The sequence below is a fragment of the Leptidea sinapis genome, chromosome 12 (genome assembly GCF_905404315.1).
Source record: "Leptidea sinapis chromosome 12, ilLepSina1.1, whole genome shotgun sequence".
Taxonomy (NCBI): Eukaryota; Metazoa; Arthropoda; class Insecta; order Lepidoptera; family Pieridae; genus Leptidea; species Leptidea sinapis.
Genome location: NC_066276.1, coordinates 13,673,170 through 13,696,182, shown reverse-complemented (window position 1 = coordinate 13,696,182; position 23,013 = coordinate 13,673,170). Strand labels below are relative to the sequence as shown.

General features: G+C 37.2%; 1 protein-coding gene across 2 annotated transcripts in view; it reads left to right on the top strand.

The window, feature by feature from the left end:
• Positions 1–221: 221 nt before the first annotated feature.
• The window catches only part of LOC126967089 (protein spire), a 49,069-nt gene continuing 26,277 nt past the window's right edge, over positions 222–23,013 (top strand). For both annotated transcript variants that reach the window (XM_050811476.1, XM_050811477.1), the window contains exons 1-2: positions 222–860; positions 18,021–18,055. In XM_050811476.1, the coding sequence (XP_050667433.1) occupies positions 602–860; positions 18,021–18,055 (294 nt within the window). In that variant the 5' untranslated portion in view covers positions 222–601. The remainder of the gene's footprint in view (positions 861–18,020; positions 18,056–23,013) is intronic.

The following is a 23,013-nucleotide window of genomic DNA, read 5'->3' as shown; positions in this document are numbered from 1 at the left end:
ATAACACTCGACTCACGCGTGTTAGCTACCAAAAAAAAACTCGTTCATAATCTAGGTACCAGGTCATAAAATTCCAAAAAAAAATGTAATCAGTTGACATTTGACAGTTGTCACTTTACATTAGAAGTTGATTGTTGAACTGTCACTCTCTGATTCTGGCATTGTCACTTGTCAGTTAAGTAATTATTCTCTTTGGTCGGGAGTCCGCTCTAAGTAGCGAAGGCAAGTGATTGTGTTGTGTGTTATGTAATTAAAGTAGAAGTGCTTAGTGCGCGCACGCGCTCTCGTGATTTTATTATCGGTATCAAAATATTAAAAATTCCACTTTTACAACGCACTAAAGTTTTTTGAGTGATAGATTTCAGAGAAAATTTCATTGAGAAATCGGTAGCGGGACGTATTGTATTGATACCAGTTTCTTTGTAAATTAAAAAGTATTGTTTGCAAAACGAAATTAAAGTGTAACTCCTAGCCTCCTAGGATAGTGTGTGCTGTGTGTAGTGTGAGCGGCAAAGTGCATGTGCAAGTGCCGAGTGCGGGGCCGGGCCCGGGCCGGAGTCCAGGGGGCAGCATGAGCTAGCCGGCTGGCGGCCGACTGGACATGTTGCGCGAGCGGGCGTGTGCGGCGGACTCGCGCGGCTGCGTGTCGCTGCAGCAGGTGCTAGCTGCGTTCTCGGCCGGCGTGACCGAGCAGCACGCCTGGGCGCTGCTGTACCAGGCGGCGCGCTGCTTCCAGCGGGAGTGGACGGCCTGCGGGGGTGGCGGGAGCGCGCTGCGCCTGCCACTCACCGCTGATCACCTGCTGCTGCACCGCGACGGCGACGTGCACGCAGACTCGCTGCGGCCGACACTCGCCTCAGGTTTGTGCGGATGACACCAACATCTCTACCACACAACACTAGTCCTAGCACGCGATACCAATTGCTGCCTTTCAAGGTGTGTGTTGCAAGGCAGTTAATTCCACAGTTTGATTGTACATGGAAGAGAGTCCATTGTATACCATACTACAATAGCTGCACACATCCATACAATCAGAATAATATTAACTTAACCCTTGCCCACCTAACATACTAAGTATAATTTTAATATACACCATGACATTGATTTTTTTTCTGGGGCATCTTTGAAAGTAAAAACATGTGTGTTATTGAGCAAATCTGGTTAAAAAAGAAGAAACATTTTTTTTATGTCAAACTTAAAACTAATTAAGTAAATTTCGATTCTATAATTTTTTTGATAAAATGTATGCTAAGTACATAGTTAAAAAAAATCATAAATTGTTTAGTTTTGTTATTCAAAAGTATAAAATAATTTTTTCATTCTATCACATCTTCATATTATAAAACTAGTTCTTTTAACATTGTGTCAATGTCATAAGTTGTAGGTTCGAACAGATCCTAACAAGTAAAATTATAATTAGTTACCTTCTTTTTCTTGTGTATCCTAGGTTAAATAAAAATAATTTACTAGAAACACCCTTTTTTTATCAAATTAAAAGAGAAATTAATATTTAATAGATTTTATTCTATCAGTAATCAATTAAAGCCCATTCTTGTTTAGGTACCAAAAACCCATAACTATCTTTTATACATATAATATATTTATCATAATGATAAAAAACTCTTTTTATATCTTTTTTTTTGGTATATTATGTATCATGTATTTTATTGTAAAGTTCAAGGCTATAATGAAGGGCACTTTATGGAAAACACACCTTTAAAATCAAATATATTTATCAAAAACTAACAGTTTTACTAGGAGTATTCCGAGTTAACTGTTAGGATAATACTAGCAGACAATTTTGACCACCAGCTATATGTTGAAATGCAATATTCAAGGCATTTGAACCAGCAAAACATCTCTTGACCTTGGGTATTGATGATGTCTAGGGGTTGCTGGTTTTTACTATACATGTGAGCCACTTGCTGATTTGTACCCTTATTTAAAAGATAAATGATGTGTTTTTATTAATAGAGCAACAAAAAGAAATTAACTTTTCAATATATAAAAGCTATGATTGATAACACATTTTAGCTTGAAATAATCTGTTATGCATTATCACACCATAGGAACCACAACATAGACATTCCCTATAAACTAAATCACTAATAATCTTTTAATAAAAGCCTTTTTGAAATTATTAATCAATTCTTCATAAACCACTTTTAAAACATACATCTTTTGATTGAAAATACAATTTACTTTTGTGCCTATTTACATACATACATATAGGCAACAGTCAAGATGTTTATTTCTATAATATGGGACACACTATGGGAGAGACATATAACCATGCCTATTTAATCTTGTTTAGTCTTTTTTTTATGGAATAGGAGGACAAACGAGAGTACGGGTCACCTGTTGTTAAGTGATCACTGCCACCCACAATCTCTTGCAACACTAGAGTCTGGCCCGATTGTGCTGTACGAGTATGGTAATTAACTTGGACGAGTCTGGCCCGATTGTGCTAACTTCATAAGTTGGCAGCGTGACTCTCCCACTTCTAAAAAGCCCTTAGTCGCCTCTTATGACACCCATGGGCCTGGGACTCCCCTAATCTTTTTACGCCCCAGGGAAAGTACAGTCTCACCGAAAGCTTCATCATATTTAATTTTGCAATTAAATTATAACATAAGAACCAAAGAAAATAATTACTAGAGTAATGACAATTTGATATAATAGGTTGGGAAAAAAAGTTTCATCACATTTTTAATGGAAGGTATTGTTTCAACCCTTTTTTTTAAGTTTATTTAGGTACATACTTTTATTTATTTATTTATTGGTCTACCACCGATTTTACATTAAAATATTTCTTAAACTATTGGCAAGTAAAATTACATGCACAGGGTATGCAAAATTGTTTAAAGGTAAACAATGCATTCTAATTTCGCTTATCACTACTTTATAAATCGAAAAGTGAGTTAAAAACTAAAGCCAAAAAAAAGAAAAAAGAATTATACAAAAATAATTTGAAAGTCTGCATACAATAACCAATTGAGAATTATTTTAAGGAACATTAGGGAAACAAATAATTAGTGTTTTAATTACAACTGAATATAACAAAAATGTAAATCTAAGCTAAGTAAATATCTAATAAAATATAGCAATCTAAAATTTAAATATATTACCTACATTATAACTAACATAGCAAAGTAATCACACTCATGACTGGCTGACTAGATTTCTGATAACTAATTTACAAATAGTTTTAGGGGAATCAATATTTATATCAATTATCAAACTGAATTTATTATTTGCTTTACACAAGCGAGGGATATGTGCCATTCTGTTTGTGATTTTTAGTTAGTTAGTGCCCCATTGCTATAGAAATTTTAGGACTTCTGAACAAAAAAAACATGACAAGTAGTTTTTACACAACTTGCATAATATTATCCTGACACTGCCAAATAAATTATAAAGTGGCAGAAACAGGTGGAAATCAGAAGGTGCAAGGTCGACATTATTACATCCCAGCATTGAAAAACGAGACTCAATCACGCTGAAAAATGATTTGAAGCAAAACTCTGTCTACGCGTCCATTAGGCAGAGTTTTCGTTCAGTTGTGGCTTTTAATACAACGCCACTCAATGGCTAGCGGCCGCTCCCAATATTCAGTCTATCGCTTACTTGAGATAAAAATCGTAACTATCATTGATTTTTCTGTCCCAATAAACTTACCGACGGTAACTCACCTTATCCGTACAGGCTGTCTGTCAATGGGACGACGTATAGCTTACCAGCGATTGAAGTTTGTATGGAAATTGCAATTCATGCGTCCCAATATAAGGCGATATGAATGACTTATCGGGTATATTGGGACAGCTTCAGATTATTGACAGCTAATTACTGACAGTAGAAGGTAGTAATTTATCTCTATCTGTAGATAGTATATTGGGAACGGCCGTAAGTTTTCAGTGAAAAACTGTCCAAATAGCAGTTTATCCAAACTTAAAAAGGATTGAGTGTCGTATTTCAGGTAAGTGCCCTGTTAAAAATTAACAGAATTGTGTAACTAATTTGACGTTTTTAATAATTTTGCTAAATAATTAATTAATTTTAATCTCAATTGCTACAACAAATTGTTCTTGCCTCGTGTTCTTGTGAACTTTGAACATTACTGCCACCTAATAAGGTGTTAATTTTAATGAATGTTTAAATGTTATCTGTACACACGTTAATGTGTACCCATATATACAACGCCGCTGACATTTTTTGACTACTTTTTAATAGGTGAGTGCAGTGGTTTATTCTATGTCAATGCCTCCCAGCCAAACTCAAAATTTCTTTTAAGTAGCTAATCTTCGGAACACTTCCAGAATTATTGTCAATGAAATGTTAATGGAAATGCGAAATCGCTTGAAACTTTAACACAATACAAAAAACAAAAAATACCATGTGCTATTACATTTCGGCACAACACAATATTGCTTTCTTGTATTTAAATTAAACATTTCATACAAGTGCGCTTGTGCGCGAGTTTTGACTTATGACGTCACACGTAATGAGCACCGTTCGCAAATGCGGCTGGTCGAAACTCGAAATAAGAATCATAATGAGTGAACATTCTTCATTGCTTGAGATTTCGAGACCCAGTATTCCTAATCGGGTTAGGCATAAAGTGGAGGCAAACGCAGGAAGTGTTGTCGAATTAAGTTGATACGACAAATTGAGTTTTTAGTGTTTAGTTTTAGGTTTTTTTGGTAGTTAGACTTTGACTTTAGTAGTTAGACTAGCTTCACAGCTGTTGTCTGGGCGAACGTGCTTCTTATCCGCTTGAGTCTGGGCCGTTCATGCTGTCGTCATAGGTCGGCAGCGTGACTCTCCCGCCTCGAAAAGCCCTTAGTGGGCTCTTACGAAAACGTTGAACCAGGATTCTTCTATTCTTTTAACGCTCCAGGGAAGCGCAGTGCAAACCTTAGTAACTGATCCTCCAAACTTTTAAACGAAAAAACGTTCATTAGCCGTTGAGAGTTTTTTTGCTGCGTCAGCTCCACGCCTTAATCCATTTAAAAAAAATACTCTTATATTCAACTTTACTTTCAAAACCAACAATACAATGTTGAGCAGGTTTTTAATTTAGAATATTCTAGCTATCATCAATGATATTAAAAGTATAGTTAGGTTACCTAGACAACATTCGGTGTTTATAAATGATACATTAACGCACGCATGAATAATTTAACATTGCATTAGCACACTACATTACGATTACACGTCAAAGAAGGATAGTAAAAGCAATTATCGCCAGCGAAGAGATAAATTTAATTTGCTAATTGCTTCGTATTTAAATAGATAAATACAGAATCATCCATTAGTTATGATTTTTTACCGTACTCCGTGATTTATGCCTAAAATACGATTCATTCATGAGTTCATGTAGTAAAAGTTATAAAGTTGTAAAACTGCATTGAAATTAGGTAGATAAAGTGTCATTGATTTTATAAAAAACTAATTAAATATTGATTATAATATATAGCCACATTAATGATATCAATTATTTATACATATAATAATGAAAACCATACAGACATAACAAAACAAAAACGAAATTTATTTACAGTAAGGCTCCCATATTTACAATTTTACTAACGACGGCTCCCAAAAAGTTTTAAGTTTACAATTATTATTTTTTGTATCTTATATTATTGATGAATGTCTTTTTGTTGAGGGTTTATTACAATAAGATAATAGGAGAAGAATAAAATGATCCATTGATTCTTCTGCAATTAGCAAGGGATATACCGAAAGGGACAGTGTTACTGAAAAAACTCCTACGTAAGCAAATATCACTCACTGTCTCCGTCCGCTACCTACCCTAAAACTTGTTTTTGTAGTTTGATAGTTCAGCTACCTATATACGCACTTTTTTATTATTACATTTGAAAGAAAGAAAGAAAGAAAAAATGTTTATTGACGTCATTATACATTCTGATAATAGTTCTTAAAGTTATACTTATCTAATTATGATCTAATGACGCCAATGGGCCCCTAACTCAGCATAGTTGTGGTTTCGAAAGTATCCACAACGCTGGTCTTCCGTGGAAACCCATTTCGTATAACATTCACTGGAACAACGCTTTTTTTACATCATTTCCTAAAATATACTACCTCGATCATCCCGAAACAGACCGCATCAATATTTCGCCATTTCTGTTCGTTAATCTTTGTCCGCACTCGAGACTCGAGTCACGTTGTGGCATTCGGCTTGACTCGGCTTGGCGGCGATCGGCGATGTCATGGCGTCATATTTATTTTGTTAGAGAATTAATGAAATCAAATAAACTGTTATAATTCATGATTTCTTAACTGTGGTATGTAAATCTATGATTTCTTTTTACTTTCGTAATTACTGCATCTTTCCATAACACAAGACGGCATTTTAATGGTGTACCTATATCAAATTGTAAGCAATTCTGTCAACAAAAAACGCGTGCGTACCATTTTCGTATCGAGACAGCGACTACGACCAAAGGAACCAATTGACTCCATTTAGGCGATTGATTTTCGGCACGCTAGTGACATATCTACCTCTTTTATTACTATGATATCATTGGCTGTCATGTGAAAATGTTTTACTCTGATGTATCGCACCGAGGATTATTAGAAATAACCTCAAAAACGTAAAACTCGAAATTTTTTATTCAAAATAATGAATCCATGACAGGACCTTAACGAATTAAGAGTTACAGTATTGTACTGCACTTCTTGAACCTCTTCATATTACACTACTGTATTCCCTTTACACAACTTCAATAAACAGGCTGTGCAGATCAGTGGTAAGGTAATCAGATAAGTGTAGTAGCCACGGCAAGACGAGCGCGACACGGAGTTCACACCTACGTAACCACCGTTGCTGTTTGCGGCTCACCAACTAATCAGGTGTGCAAGATATAATAAGAGATAACGCTCTCCGTCGACACAGGGCGATATGTGTGTGCAGATACCCAACATTGAATGTTATCGCAAGGTCCTTAACTACTCAATTTGATAACAATTATTACTATTATTTTCATGTGAGCTCCACCAAATTATCCTGATGGGCAACTTGACTCCGATCAGTAGTGAACTGAACACCAGTATGTTTCCAGTAGCATTCCTTTGTTACTTTAGCAGCAGCTGTAGTCATACAAATGCCTAGATAAAGGTTTGAACTGCTCGGGCTAACTATTAATATATATGAGCTTTTTATAGTTTTCATAATAATTCATAAATAGGTAGGGTGCCGGTTTCCGCTATAATTGAACTATGGGAAACGAATCGTACGCGTCAGCCGCCGTATAAGACCGGTCCGGGCCAGGAAGCGGTCGACGCATATTTCCTAGTCCGAACTATCTCCTTTTTTTTGGATCGTATGGACAAGGGCTGACTTCCATGAGGCCGGAACTACGCTTTATGAATGTGAGCGCTGGAATAAACGCGTTAGCACCGGCGTCAAATCAGGCGCATGCGTTCCGAGCACGAAGAAATGCCATCCGGCCCGCTCGATTTCTTTACGTGTACGGAAAACTCGTCTAACAGTTTACTGTCTAACTGTACTTCCGGCATAAAGCTCTGACAGCGGCGCTTTATTATTCGGCGGTGTATTTCCGTCGTCGTCAAGACTTGAATTGGAGGCAAAACGAGTGCACTAAATATCCGCTTTCTCTTGTGCCGTATGTGCCAGGATGTCATCCCTCACGTGCAGCGGCGGTAGGCACGGCTCGTTCGATTCGTTACCAAGAGCAGCTTTCCACAACGCCCAGAACTTGAGTGTTGGAGTCGAGTAACTTGAAAGCTGCTCGCCTATGCTTAGATTACGCACGGGCGATTAGCTGCTTGAAGAATCTGGAGGCTCAGTTATATTTTCTCTTTAGAACTTTGTAGTTCAGATCCTTTGTGCCCAGCGCCGCGATACATTGTTTTTTACAGTCAGCTGCTGCTTCAACTGACGCATCGAACCAGGGCTGTGTGTGATCTGCCACCGTTCGGTATGAAAATATCCATGCACTGTAGAATCACATCGGCCACTGCAACGCCCAAATTAGCGCGATGGTATACTTTTTTTATAATTCTTAAATCTGACAAACCCCTCAGCTACAAGTCAGCCCAACGACATAATTTTGAAAGCCATTGAAGTTTGATTTTTTTTTTAATTGTTTTAAATACTGGTACGTTTCCGGAAGGAAATGGCGTTGTGAGCTTGAAGACACGGAAGGGGCGGCTTAGAACATGTGACTAGCACAATGGCTAGCTCCACCCACATGTCGCGAGCTGCGAGGTGGACCTGCGGGTCACGGGGTGCTCGCTCGCCGCTCACCGTTACTTTGTTGTTGTACAACTTTCACTGCGGGCCCCGCGGTACGTCGTCTTCAATATTAAGGTCGGTGTGGCTCGCGATGAGGCCACGGCCAGCCCCTGCCGCGGTGTCCACTATCATACTCCAGCGTAACACCATCTTGGCCGTTCGTAATACTCGCGTCATGAAGATACTGCGGTTCGTAAAGGCGGCAACAATACTACGGAACATCAAAAGTAATTGTGGCCATATATGAGTAATTAAGGGAGAAAAAATTGTGATACTGATATCCCTCGTAACCACACACACACCAGCTTGAAGGTGTCCTTCTTTTTTTACTAGTCCGTGTTGTACACATTTCAATTCTACAGATTACAAACAATTTCCTTATATTTGTAATTCTTGCTTATAATATATGCATTACTTGCTTACACTTGCTACTACAGTTTTTGAATATTTTTGAATCTCTAATTTGTAAATGTACTCGATGTATCTGTTATAAGTAAACCGTAACTACTCAAGCAGTAATTAGTTGTTGAGTCTGGTAAAGACAACATAGACAACCCTAATTTCTACAGGATAACTTATAAAATATTTATATTAAAACGCCCAGTGTTGATGTTGTCTTGCGCAGACATTGTCATACACGAATGTTGCTACCCCTAGATTAGTGTAGTTCAGTTATTTTCACAGCGTACGGTATTTTCCTGTGGGGTCATGCTGCTGACACTGATATAGTGTTTGCTCTGCAGAAGAGAGCTGTTCGTGCTATACATCAGCTTGGTTATAGACAGTCACTCAAAGAAAAAATTAAAGAAATAAAAATTATGACTTTTCTTTGTTATGAAAATTTAATATAGATACGTTCACAAAAATCGTCACCTTTTTGCTCTTAATAGTGATTTTCATTATTATACCACTAGAAATAAGAGATTGCTTGAACTAATTGTAGTAGGCTTCATAAGATACATAAATGCTTAAAGGGTAAATGTATACACTTTTACAATAAAAGTCCCAGCCAATGTTCAGGCATTACCTATATATAAATTTAAATTTTTGAATGAGAAGGACTCTGTCGTAAACGACAGCTGAATATAAATAAATTACCTATAATAAAATAGCAAGTGATCGGTCAGCCTGGGTCTTGATTATGATTATTTTATAGCAATAGCAATGGACAGTACAATATTGTATATTTTATTAAAAAGAGCGCAAAAAAAGAATGCTGGGAGAGTTTCTTGCGTAGCTTCTTCTCTCTCAGAGCGTCATTTGTGTCCGAAGCGGTAGTAGTATTAAATGTGACATCAAAAAGAATTCTAAACGAATCGATTTTTAGAAAATAAATGCCTTTTATGCCTTTATGACAGGGTGAGACCCCCAATCGAAACAATAATTATTTATTTGACTTTGATGGAGACAGTGGTGGTTTGTGTCTTATGAGCAAAAATGTTTGCACGGAACGTTGACTGGTTACGTGAACTAGGTAGGTGATGCATTTTAGTTCTTGATGCGTTTAGAACAAGTTCGACATCATGCACCCATTTACATACAGGTCAACGTTACGTTGCGTTATTTGCTGTGGTTTCTCTAGATTTTTACGAGCACCTAATAAACAAATATCGTCTGCAAACTGGTATAAAGATACGCCCTCAAAGTACTGCACATGCAAAGTAAAACTAAGTAGGTACTCGGTTGGGCCTAAATTTGAGCCATGGGCTGTGCCCACTTCGTTCAATTCATTTTTCACTGACTAACCGCCAGCTGCAGAAAGCATATTTAAAGTTAATGTTTCTTTATATCACTGTATATATCTTTGACTGTCAAAAAGAAAGCAACGGTATTATATTTAATGAAACATTAACTTTAAGGATGCTTTTTGCGACTGGCGGTATGTCACCTATTTCTACCGATGTACGAGTATCTTTTGTGATTTAAGACCGGCTCAACCTAACTCGATTCTAATTGATTCGTACAAACGGGTATCTGTCTTCTATAAAGCTTTGAATGGTTTAGATTGCAACACTTATCAAATCAGCCAATTGTTTACTGCTATTTATCATTGATAATTTATATTTTTGTAGCATTGCGTGCTCGTAAGAGATAGGCGGGCTGATGTCACGGTGCGCTCTGCTGATAGCCGGGGCACACAGCGCGTCGTTTGGTATAAAATAATATAATCTATACACGATAATGTATCAGTATGAGTAGCAATGTTTGGCCGGCTACACAGCTAGATAAACAGCAGCGTCTTTTTCTGCCGCCAAGCAGTAGGTACTGTGCAAGCGCCGAGCACTACTTATACCTAGTCTTTCTATAAATACTGAAACAAAGAAAAAACAAATTTCTATTGCATATAACATTTATTAATCTTACAGTGTATTTGTATGTATTAAAAAAAAGTTTGTGTACCGGACACAAACATTTTTCTAACACCAAGCGCATGGAGAGATTTAAAAATTGCATTTGCAATGCAATCACAGCGATTCGGTTCTCCTTATCACTCCATTTTAATATTATATCATAGTATTGGCGCCAAAATTAGAAAAATCGGTGATAACTATAAAAATGACAGATTCCAAAATTAAATGTAAAAAATTTTAATTGTAACAGTATTTATGGCCACACTAAGTATATTTGTTAAGGTGACGAGCGCAATTGTGGTGCTGCTCATAATTGAGTGTTGTTTCAAGAAACCTGATGGGCTCTGCGTTGTAAGGGCGTGTCCATGACCGTCCGGTGACGGGTTGCTGGCCTCACTTGTTAGCACGACACAAGTGCTATCCCGCGCGGCCCGCGGTACCACCATGTGAACGAGGACAATCGCGTCCCACGCGCCCCGTGGGAGCGCCCCGACCTCCGTTCGTCGCCATCTCGCATTTTCGTGCTATAAGTTTATTTTCCCTTCGTTGCTTCAGCAGTACACGCAAGTCTCAGCACTGAGCCAACGGCTAATGAGTTGGTCCCTTGCTCACAGCCCAGTGTATACTGGCCATATAAGTATTCTAAAACAACATCATTAAGCCGTCAAGTCAGACCCAAATATTTATTGAAACATGTTCAAAATTACACTAAAGTTGTCAGTTACATTTCTATTAATATTATCGCCGTCTCCTTTCTAAAACGGTTTCAATATTCACAATTTCAATCAGGACTCGACTGGATTTATTTTTTAACAATATTCAGTGTTTATCGGTTTTGCTTGGTGTTGGTACCGACTAGGTTTGGACCATTCGGAGATCATCTTCATCAGGGTGAGTGTAGAAGTCCTAAGTTCACATCCCGTCTAGCAATGAAACGGAAAAATGACGTTGATTGTTGCATTATTTAGTACATATTACGTACCACATTAAAACATAATAATAAAGGAATAAATAGATAGAATATGTGTGAAGAGGATGACTACAAAACGTATAATTAATTCTATTAAATATTCGAAAATTAGAATTAATATGAATCAAAATAAAACAGATTTTAGGTATAAAAACTTACATAATACGCACATACTTCAAGTATGTGCGTATTATGTAAAGTATCAAAATAAAATGGTCGTACTAGAGAACTCATCAATCACGATATTGTTTGTCAAATTTTCCACCCGTCGCATTAGAGATGCCACGTCAAAAGTTTGTAAATAACTCCAGTGATTTAAGCATATCGCAGACGATACACTTTTTGTGCTATTGAGTCTGCGGCGCGCAAAATGTCTATGGCAGATATACAAAGATGTACACAGATACACAAACTCAACGCATATGACGTACATTTTCGGTAATTTTGTCGGCAGAACTGTAGGGATTGCTGTGTATTATTACGTACTTGAGATACTGATCTGACTTTGATTTTGTACTAAATATAATTGTCATTATCTAATTCCCTGAATTAAAAAAACTGATTTTACCGATAAGACCTTCGCACGACACGCCATAAGTTACGATATCATCCCCACCATCTGGATGTGTGGCGGATTCCACAGTGCGGTTTTCAAGGAGCTTTCTACCTCGTACTACGAAGCTGTGGAATGAGCTTCCTCGTGCGGTGTTTCCGGGACGATACGACATGGGTACCTTCAAGAAAGGCGCGTACACCTTCCATAAAGGCCGGCAACGCTCTTGTGATTCCTCTGGTGTTGCAAGAGAGTGTGGGCGACGCTGATCACTTAACACCAGATGACCCATACGCTCGTTTGTCCTCCTATTCCATAAAAAAAAATAAGAGATCATTTGTAATGGTATGTTCCATGTTTTTCTTAAGATGTATTTTATATTTACGTTATAAATGCAAACTTGGAAAAGAAAACGAGTCTTTAGAAATCGATCTTTTAGACCTTAGATTTTTTTGCTATCCATCAGGTAACGATTCGAATTGATTTAAAAAATCGATCCTTTTCGGAAGCAATGGCCATTCCTAATTTAGTGGGCGTCGTCTGCGTTAGCGGGTGTTGACGCGAACGTTATGTTTTTGGCGCAATTTTTGTACAGCGGCGTGCGGCACGATCTGTCAGATATACGAGTATATTATGTGGGTCCGACTTTTTGCACGTCCTATGTTTTACGCTTATACTTCTATACGTTTAATAATCATAGACTAAAAAATGCGTCACGGATAGTCTGGCGTCTGAGATAGGCCTTAAGAACGATTAAGTCTTAAGTGTCAAAGGAGATGTCAACAAGTAACTCCAATTTAGTGTGCAACGTCTCTGAAATATATGTCTCGCATGGAACTCTCTATCTTTTCTTTTTTCTGTCTAATTCGGGAAGTTATTGGTTTTACCCCGTTTTTCGAAAATCGAGTCTTCATGAGATCTCGACGTTTTAAGGTCATAGGTAGCTTCCCTGACTATGTATGTATGGGTGAGTGTGTGTGTGTGTGTATGTATGTATGGATCTATGTAAATCTCTTATAACTTTTGAACGGCTCGACCAAGTGCATCGTGAATGGCGCTATTCGAAAGGGCTTGACCAAAATTAGATTTTGAAAACCATTCGGGCCAGTAGATTTAAAAAAATCTCAAATAACTATGAAAACATTTTTTTTCATACTATATGTTTTGCATTGTATTGGGTAAAAACGAAAGGTGAGATTTATGAGCCCATTTTTACAGCATAAAGCAAATTTTTACAGTTTCACAAGATATCCACTCTCCGTCTGATCGTCGATTTATTTGATGTGCTGATAAAATCTTTGCAAGATCACTGCACGTGATACTCTCTTAAATCTTATCATTGGATAGATCTAGGTTTCCAGCACGTATTACTCCATAAGAATTGTTTTTTTCAAAAGCCCTTTGCATGTTCCATCTTTTGTTTATTATTTCTTCACAGCTTTCAAATTTATCGGCACTCGATGAGCTAGCAAAACCAACGCTTATACGATACGGGTTGAGGTATTATACCCTTACAATGTCATTTAAGCCTTGTTCTTTGTTTGGGTAATTTATTATTTCACTTTTAATATTTTTTATCGACTTAGCTCTGTTGTTTAAAAGAATTATTAGAATGTTTACCCTTTCCCGCTACTGTTTAGTTGTTGGTGTTTCTCTGCAAATTATCTGGGTAAAATTTGTGTATTCGGCTGTACTTTTAATGTAGGTTACCGTACCTTATAAATTAAAAATAAAACTTAGATACTAGGTGTTGTACCGACCAACACATACGAGTACCACCCCGTCCGGTTAGTAATTGATCTTCGAGTAAATTATTTTATCATTCACAATGGGTCACTTCGATCATTGTCACTAACGGCGACAGCTGGTGCCGGTTCTAGTGACAGCAGAAGAATGTGTATCTATATTTGGAGGAGGCAGTGCAGCTGCACCACGTGCCGGAGAGGGCAGCGCTGGTGTGCAGGTGCTGTGATCAGCTGGTCGGCGCGTGGCGGCACCTGCTGCCGGCCCGCTAGTTCATCGCCTCAGGTCACCTGACAGGTACAGCGAAGGACTTACATCTTACACCTGAGTTAGGTGTACCCTTCGCTGTACCCTCCCCGCTGTCGCCCCGTCCGATCGCTTAAAATTCCGACAGTCTGATTAAACAGTGGTGTTAAATAATTACTAAAGCTTACCTACTTATAGGGAAGATTTTTTCAAAGTAAACTATTACTAAGTGTAACTTATTACATGTATTTTTCTGTATTTCTCTCTGTATCGCAAAACTTTTCCAAACTATCGGTAGGTTCATATTTGGTGATTTATTCTATAGCCAATCATGTCTCGACTAAAAAACAAATCGATAAACTTAATACATTAGATCTGGACTTAGTATTACGACTTACTTGCAGTATAAACTTGCAACTTACTTGCAAAATTAAGAACGTTGTGTACTTGTATAAGTAGTTTATTTTTTATTCAAATTTAAAAACCGAACGCAATGGCATTCATTGCGGCGGCGTCGTATACCAGGTCGTCCTTCCCTCAAATATCATGAACAAGTTCTGTTTGGGGTGCCTAGTCGACAAATAAATCATTGTATTTGTTTGGTGTGGTTCCAAATTATTACAGTAATTACGAACATCATGTTCACGAATCATCCTTACACGATGAATGAATACATGCTCTAAGGGTTGATGCATCCTAATATAATAAAGTCTGTTTTTGCTTACGTGTCCTTAATCGTAAATCAACATTACCTTGTACGATAATCACCTATTTTCGAACAATCACACATTTTAGATTTGGTTTTATCATTTAAATAACTATATCAGAAAAACACACGCATGAATTAAACTAATAAAGGTTGTTAATTAATGATTTCAATGCATTATTTTGCTAAAAACGAAAGATTAACAGACCGTACTTCTTCAAGCCAAACTCAGATTAACACCCGCGCACTTCATACCCCCGCACTCATCACGCATTACTTTCGCGCCATAACGGGTGACTTAAGGTCATTGAAGGTCATATCAAAGAGGCAATTTTGTTACAATATCATAATATTATATTATGGTAAAATAAGGCATGATAATTATAAAACTTGTCTACTATTTTTTTATATACATACGTTAATGAGAGGATTTATAATTATTATAGAGTAAGTATTTTATATTATATTTCTATATCTATGTCTCTAGTACAATGGTGAATACAGGCTACTTTATTTAGTCAAACCGGGTCTTGCCGTTCTTTTACCATTATACGTACATTTAAATTAGTTTCTGTGTGTTGATAAATAGCAGCCTGTGCCTGATCTATACCTATCAACCATAAGTCTACAAGAAAATCCAATGAAATCGGTTCAGACTTCACCTCAGTAGTATATCCGTGAAATAGTAAGAAATAAACTCACATTGGAATTAAGAATACAATATTATAATTGATATTTGCCAATATTTTTGCTATAGTGATACTAGTAATACACACCCGATCATAATTTCAGGTGTCTAGCAATAGTTATTACGGTTACAGCCCGCTGACAGACACGCGGACGGACGTACAGCGGAGTCTTAGTAATAGGATTGCCGTTGGTTATCTTTAGGGTAAAGAATCCTCAAAAAGATTAATAGAACAAAACAAACTTCAAAAATTTTTATCATCTATACATATACGTCGTATCTTGGTCTCTGACTTCGGCAACTATAAGCACAGCACTCGCGCTTGGCATCTTTTGTGAAAACTTCACCATTACGCTATAAAATATAAAACATTGGCCAAGATGATTTCCTACTCAAACAAAATAGTAGTTTTCTAGATTAATCATTGAAATGGGGGTTCCACAGGGTTCGGTTTTAGGACCCTTTTCTAAGTCAATCTTTCTTGTAAAGTTATACATTGGCCTTAGGCTAATAACATAATGGTGAAATAACTTACATGTAGTACCTAATAATGCTGAACGCACTCCTGGAAAACCTGTACTTAGCTTTGATTGAATTGATTCTAAACGTCATTTAATTCTAAACGAAAATAATTATTTTCGCCTGCATACAAGTTTTGTGCTAAGCTCCATCGTTTGTCAATAACACAACACAGTTACAGTACATTCAGAACGCATGTAGGTATCTTAATATTATTCGTGTTAGTCTTAGTTCCTACTGTTCACCACTGTCGTTGTGTGATGCGCCTTACAGAACTGTTTCATTTCGAGTATGGTAGCTGTATCTCTGTTAATACGTAAGTATCCATCCCTGGTCTATGGTATTACTAACAATGAACAATTAAAAATAACATACTTTATCATTTAGCCTAAATAAAATTATTGCGACTGAGTGCGAGTGCGAGTGACTTCCCCTATTGCGTACGCAGTCTCTTCTTTTTCGGAGTTGTGACTTAACTACCGAATTAGTCAAATTATTCTACATCGTGATTACTCCGTTTATTATAAATTCTTGTTTTGAGTTCTTCCGCGGATGATATTATAGGCACGACGTTGAGATTTACTTACCCCATACATACTACTTCATTGTAAACGTTGCAATACACAATATCGGCGTATTCTTCATTTGTATTTTGAAACATACGCCGTTTATTTTGATCAAGCTCTATTATTATCCATATTTTAAAATAAAAATGAAACTACAATCGTGAGTGTGTTTACTTCAAAAACATCGCGAATACTCAGTGTTGGTAGTCCCCCCACAAGATGTAGGTACGTTATATGAGGGCAGGGCAGGACCGATCGTCGTGGAAATCTTAGGGGAGGCCTTTGTCCAGCAGTGGAAGTCTTCCGGCTGATGATGATGAATTGTTTTATAAATCAGATGAAAAATGAGATTGAAATTAATACTTTTTTTAAATTTATTTTTTACCTTTTACTTCGTCGAATACCGCCAACCGCGTGAAAATCGGTTCATTGATTCAAAAGTTATTGACGTTTGATGATTAAAAAAATAGTGTTTTATTAAAACTTTTATGTATAAACCTTTGTTAAATATTACCAAATGTAGTAAATCTGTAAATTCATTTGCAAATAATGCAATTTTGAAAACTGTGATATACTTAAGTATATATACAAAATAACTTTTAACTTAATACATTTTTCAAAAGTTGGGAAGTTATTGTTTTTACTCCGTTTTTCAAAAATCGATTTTTCATCAGATATCCATACGATTTTTGAGATGGTGTCTGTAGGTCTGACACCGTGTGTGTGTATTGTCATTCGAATGGGCTTGACCAAACTGAGATTTATAATACAATTTTGACCGGTAGATTTTGAGAAATCTCAAAACAACTACCAAAAAAAATTCATTGATTCAAAAAATAATTGCGGTTTAAAAATTTATAAAAGTGGGTTTTATTTAACTTTTATAAGTTTTTTGAGCTCAATGAGCTCAAAAACATAGGACTAAAATGTTGAACTGATCGATATATTAGGTAGTTTCACTCCATAGTAGATGTTACAAATTCAACGTTGTACATGTGGGTAAATATTATATTATAAAAAGGTAACAGTATATTTGTAATGAAAAATCAATCCCCTACTACACTAATGTTTCAGTGGGTAATAAACATTGACAGCCGCGTTCTGACTAAAAAGATGAAACATAAGTACAACAAGAACAGTATTTGTCATTTTCCGGTGATTTTCTTTTGTTTATGTTTTCACATTTCATGTTGCAAGCGATTACAGTCAAAACTTTACGCACTATACTAAATATTTGTTAATAAACATGAGTTTGTAAAAACAAACAATATACATAGTTATCACTTTATATTGCCTAACTATTAACCAGTCTCAGGATCTAACAAAACACCAACATTCATTTGTTTTTGTTAAATAACTAAGCTATGAAATATAAGTCGCCTGTGTTGTTGCAGATGAGAGCAGGCCGAGGGTGTCGTCGGAACACGAGGTGAGTCTCATTCCTTCACTGTACTCGTATTCTACAGTATGATGCTGCAGCAGTGTCATATTCGCGATACCCGTTCTTACACTTGATACTTACTTACCGTTGAAGTTTAAGTGGGTATATACAGCAGGGCGCGCATTCCATATAGGCAATTAGGCAATGCCTACCTTAATAAGAACCTAAATTAATGTATAACACTAGTGTTAAAGTTTATTTATTTAGTTCCGTTATTCAATAACCAAATTTCTATTGAACACCCACCCAATAAGTTTTAGCTTACGCTAAATATCTAGTAAAAAGCTTTGATAGGCAATCTATAAGATTGCTTATTCGAACCGCACTGCGCTTCATACAATTTATGTAAAAAACTATTCGTAAAAGTTATACTAGGTACCACAGAAAAAGGTAGGCTAGATAAATATGTAATGTTCTAAAAACACGTCTTCCCAATTTAACTGCGGTAATAATCTTGCTTACTGGCCGTGGCTTAAAACCTAACAAATTTTTCGCAAGGTAAACCCACGACTCCCGAGCCCATAATCAATCTCGCTTGCTCTAGCATGTAATTGATTATGATCGGTTATGATTAGTTAAGCATATTTATGTCCTTATTACCTACTAATAATTAGGTACGTATATGTAGAAAAAGAACAGATTAATTTTAAAATTATAAGTAGGTGGAAGACTGTTAGCACTGTGTTATAGTGAGGTCTTTAGTTTTTTTTTTATGGAATAGGAGGACAAACGAGCGTACGGGTCACCTGGTGTTAAGTGATTACCGCCGCCCACACTCTCCTGCAACACCAGAGGAATCACAAGAGCGTTGCCGGCCTTTAAGGAAGGTGTACGCGCTTTTCTTGAAGGTACCCATGTCGTATCGTCCCGGAAACACCGCACAAGGAAGCTCATTCCACAGCTTTGTGGTACGAGGAAGAAAGCTCCTTGAAAACCGCACTGTGGGGGACCGCCACACATCCAGATGGTGGGGATGAAATCCTAACTTGTGTCGTGTCGTGCGAAGGTGGAATTCGGCGGCAGGAATCAGGTTGAACAGCTCTTCGGAACACTCCCCGTGATAAATGCGGTAAAAGACACACAATGAAGCGACGTCTCTACGCAACGCCAAGTGATCCAGCCGTTCACAGAGTACTGGGTCCCCGACAATTCGAGCTGCTCTGTGTTGCACGCGGTCAAATGATGACCAGAGATGACAGCAATACTCAGCTTCAAACAATTATATTATTAGGTACTTGTATCTATAATAGCTCTTCCTACCTTGCTAGAAAATTGTGCTTCAGAGTGTAAGAACATTAAGTTGTATGTAAACGAGGAGACTGGACTCTGGTGTAGATAGGACGCCCCGGCCCCGGCAGCTGGTGATCAATCATGGTGCGGATGGCGGGTGGCGGACAGCTAGATACATTAGCGGCTAATTTCAATTAAATCAACGTAATGTCGTAAGAAGTGGCGTCCGGTCCCGTTACATCCCCCCGGCGCCCGCGCCTGTCATTAGCGCTATGAGCTCGACCTGCGAGCTATCTCTTGATGCTGATCTTGATCTGCAAAACAACAACAATATTACTCTCTCGCCGAACAAATTGAACCTGAACCGACCCACCCAGTGCCTCCTTCAGGCATAGAGCTGAGGAGGGCTATTACCGAAATCCGAAGTTTCATTCCGAATCGAAAGAACGACGAACTTTGAATTAAATCCTATTACCGAAGTACTTCTGATCCTAATAGTGCGGACGGAACCATAGACATAACCATCAAAAGTGACGTAGTTACGATCATAATAATGTCAAACAACGAAAAAGTACATATCAAGTGAATTTGGGAATAAGGTAAATGTCTAATCGCGAACTTCTTAACGATTTTCGGATTACTACCAACAGTGTACTACGGTGGTATTTTAAATTAAAAATTTGAATGGAGTTAAGGAGATCCAAGTGACAAGTACAAGTCATGGAAAAAAAAAATATCTAAAATTGCATAATCCATCAATCATCATTAAATAACTGTCAGCGTAATATTGTAACGAGTGTAACCCACGTCCAGTCGTATCTTAGTTTCTTATAAATAATAATTAAACGACAGTGAATTGAACGCTCTCGTAATATGAATTGAGAAAGTCCGCAGTTTGTTTTTTTAGAGATAAAAAATATTCCGACAGGATAATTTTTTCGACCATTTTCCCTGCCACTTATTCGTATAGGTACACATACAAACGCACGTCCAGAAAAGATTATTTTGTCATTACTATGATAAACAGAATAATTATTATTGGAATATATTTAATTTCCGTACAGATTATTTCACTTCATATTAGTGCACTCATAAAGCTCTGTTCAAACTGAGGAAGAGTAATTCGCTCAGCTTAGCCTCTCAAACTGACGCGACTTCCCGCGTGTCATTTTTGGTTCTTCAGTGGAGAAACATCATGCATTGTGAGATCAAACAATCCCGCCGGGTGTCCCGCTCTTGTTTCGCTTCAACTTGAGCGAGTACTCGCGTCAATTTGAACACGTCCATACAAGTTTGCTGACACAATCGCTGACTTCCGTCCCGCGCGTTATTCGCCTCAGTTTGAACAGAGCTTATAACCTTTAAGTGCGATATAAATAAAAAAAAACAATTTCAGTTTCGAGAAAACTGTTATTTTTAACATGTCAAGAGTACAGCACTAACTAGCTCAACGCTTCATTTAGGCGCTAGAAATCAAATCAAAATTAAATCGCTAGGAGTCGGCGCTTCTATCGTCAGGTTATCTACACGAACGAGCGATTATTCCGCCAGCGCGGCGTATCGTTACAACTCCTGACGGAACACAGCGTGTCCGCGTCGACTCGTAAATTGGACTTTCATTTTAATTTAGTTTTTATGCAGTTCCCTTAGAGCATAATTTGGCAGGTGACAAAAATCGCGTTTCGAATAAATATTAAATGGCTTTCATTTTAATTTAGTTCTTATGCAGTCCTCTTAGAGCATAATTTGGCAGGTGAAAAAAATCGCGTATCGCATAAATATTAAATAACGCTTGCCAGTCTTAATAAATAATAGGTGATATGATTATAAATATATAATGGGTTATTTTATCAGCTATCTAATTTAGCGAACATCTCTACTCGTAACGGAATCGCCAATTTCCCTGACGCTCGCAGCGGGCGAGCCACCATTAAACGATACGACGATGTTCCGCGCGAAGATTGCCACTCGTCGCATCACCGTGTTAAGACGCGATCTCTATGAACTGATAAGTATATAGAAATATGTGGTAGGACGATAATATCGCCGCGATTCTCTCGCTCGTGGAGATAACGCATTATAAGGCGTGCAATTTAACTTAGAGTCAAACATTCAATCTTTTTATGTAGAATTCCAGTGAAAATGCATAGACCTAACCCCAACGCAATCCTTTCTTTAGTTATAAAATCTAAAGTGATTGTCTATAACTTGTAGTTGACTACATTCTCTTATACAAGACATTTCATTACAATAATGGAATTATTACAAACTACTAACAAATATTAAGACATTACATGTTGTATTTCTTTATGTAAATGATATTTAAAAAAAAGTGTAAAAAGATTGTGGGTGCATCCTCTGATCTTGTACAAGCAGTTCGCGACAGATCGTATATTCTTAGCTAGTCACTACATCTCTATCTCTTAATAGTACTTCGCGGCAGATCGTATATTGTTAGCTACTCACTACATCTCTATCTCTTAATAATAGTTCGCGGCAGATCGTATATTGTTAGCTACTCACTACATCTCTATCTCTTAATAATAGTTCGCGGCAGATCGTATTTTGTGAGCTACCCACTACATCTTTATCTCTTAATAATAGTTCGCGGCAGATCGTATTTTGTGAGCTACCCACTACATCTTTATCTCTTAATAATAGTTCGCGGCAGATCGTATTTTGTGAGCTACCCACTACATCTTTATCTCTTAATAATAGTTCGCGGCAGATCGTATTTTGTGAGCTACCCACTACATCTTTATCTCTTAATAATAGTTCGCGGCAGATCGTATTTTGTGAGCTACCCACTACATCTTTATCTCTTAATAATAGTTCGCGGCAGATCGTATTTTGTGAGCTACCCACTACATCTTTATCTCTTAATAATAGTTCGCGGCGGATCGTATTTTGTAAGCTAAGCGCCGCGATTACACTTTTACTCGACAATCGCCAACACACACACTGTGATCAATACAAAGCCTTGACCCGTGTATCAGTTGTGAGTTGTGACGCGTGATGCGTGACTTAGTCAGCCGCCTGGTGCCTGGCAACACATACGATAACAGACGGGTAGGCATCGTCCGCCCACAGATGACTTCGTCGCAGGCGGCAGCTCATCTACTGACACACTAGCAAATACATAACATATACTAATGTTATGGTACTGTTGAAATTATATGGAGATTCAAACTTATATTTCTAACACCCTAACCCTTCGCCCATAATATGAATATAATGCACATAAAAAAGTATTTATATATTAATAAAAGTAATTATAATTAATAAATAATATAAAAATATGTATATATTACAAAAAGAAAGAATTTCCTGTACAGGCCGCGTAAAAGGTAAGCTAGGGTTAATTGCAAAAGCTAGCGTTAAAAGAAATATATTAGGGCTTCTTTGAAAAAAAAAGGCTTACTATAAATATATCGAACTAGATGTAAAGCGCTTTTGAATCGTCATTATAAATATTTCATTTAAATTACTGAATCTACCATAATATTAAGTTGGGAAAAATTAGAGCTCATGAGAAGAACATACAAGAATCTCAACGGAGACAGAGAAAGTAGCTGTAATATAGGTACATAACAAATTAATTTGTAAGGTGATACATCCATTATTATTATGAATCATGCTCAATCTTGAAAGCATTTCAAAACTCAGCGCATCAAACAAATACAATGATTTATCTATAATAAGCTGGAGAAGAACCC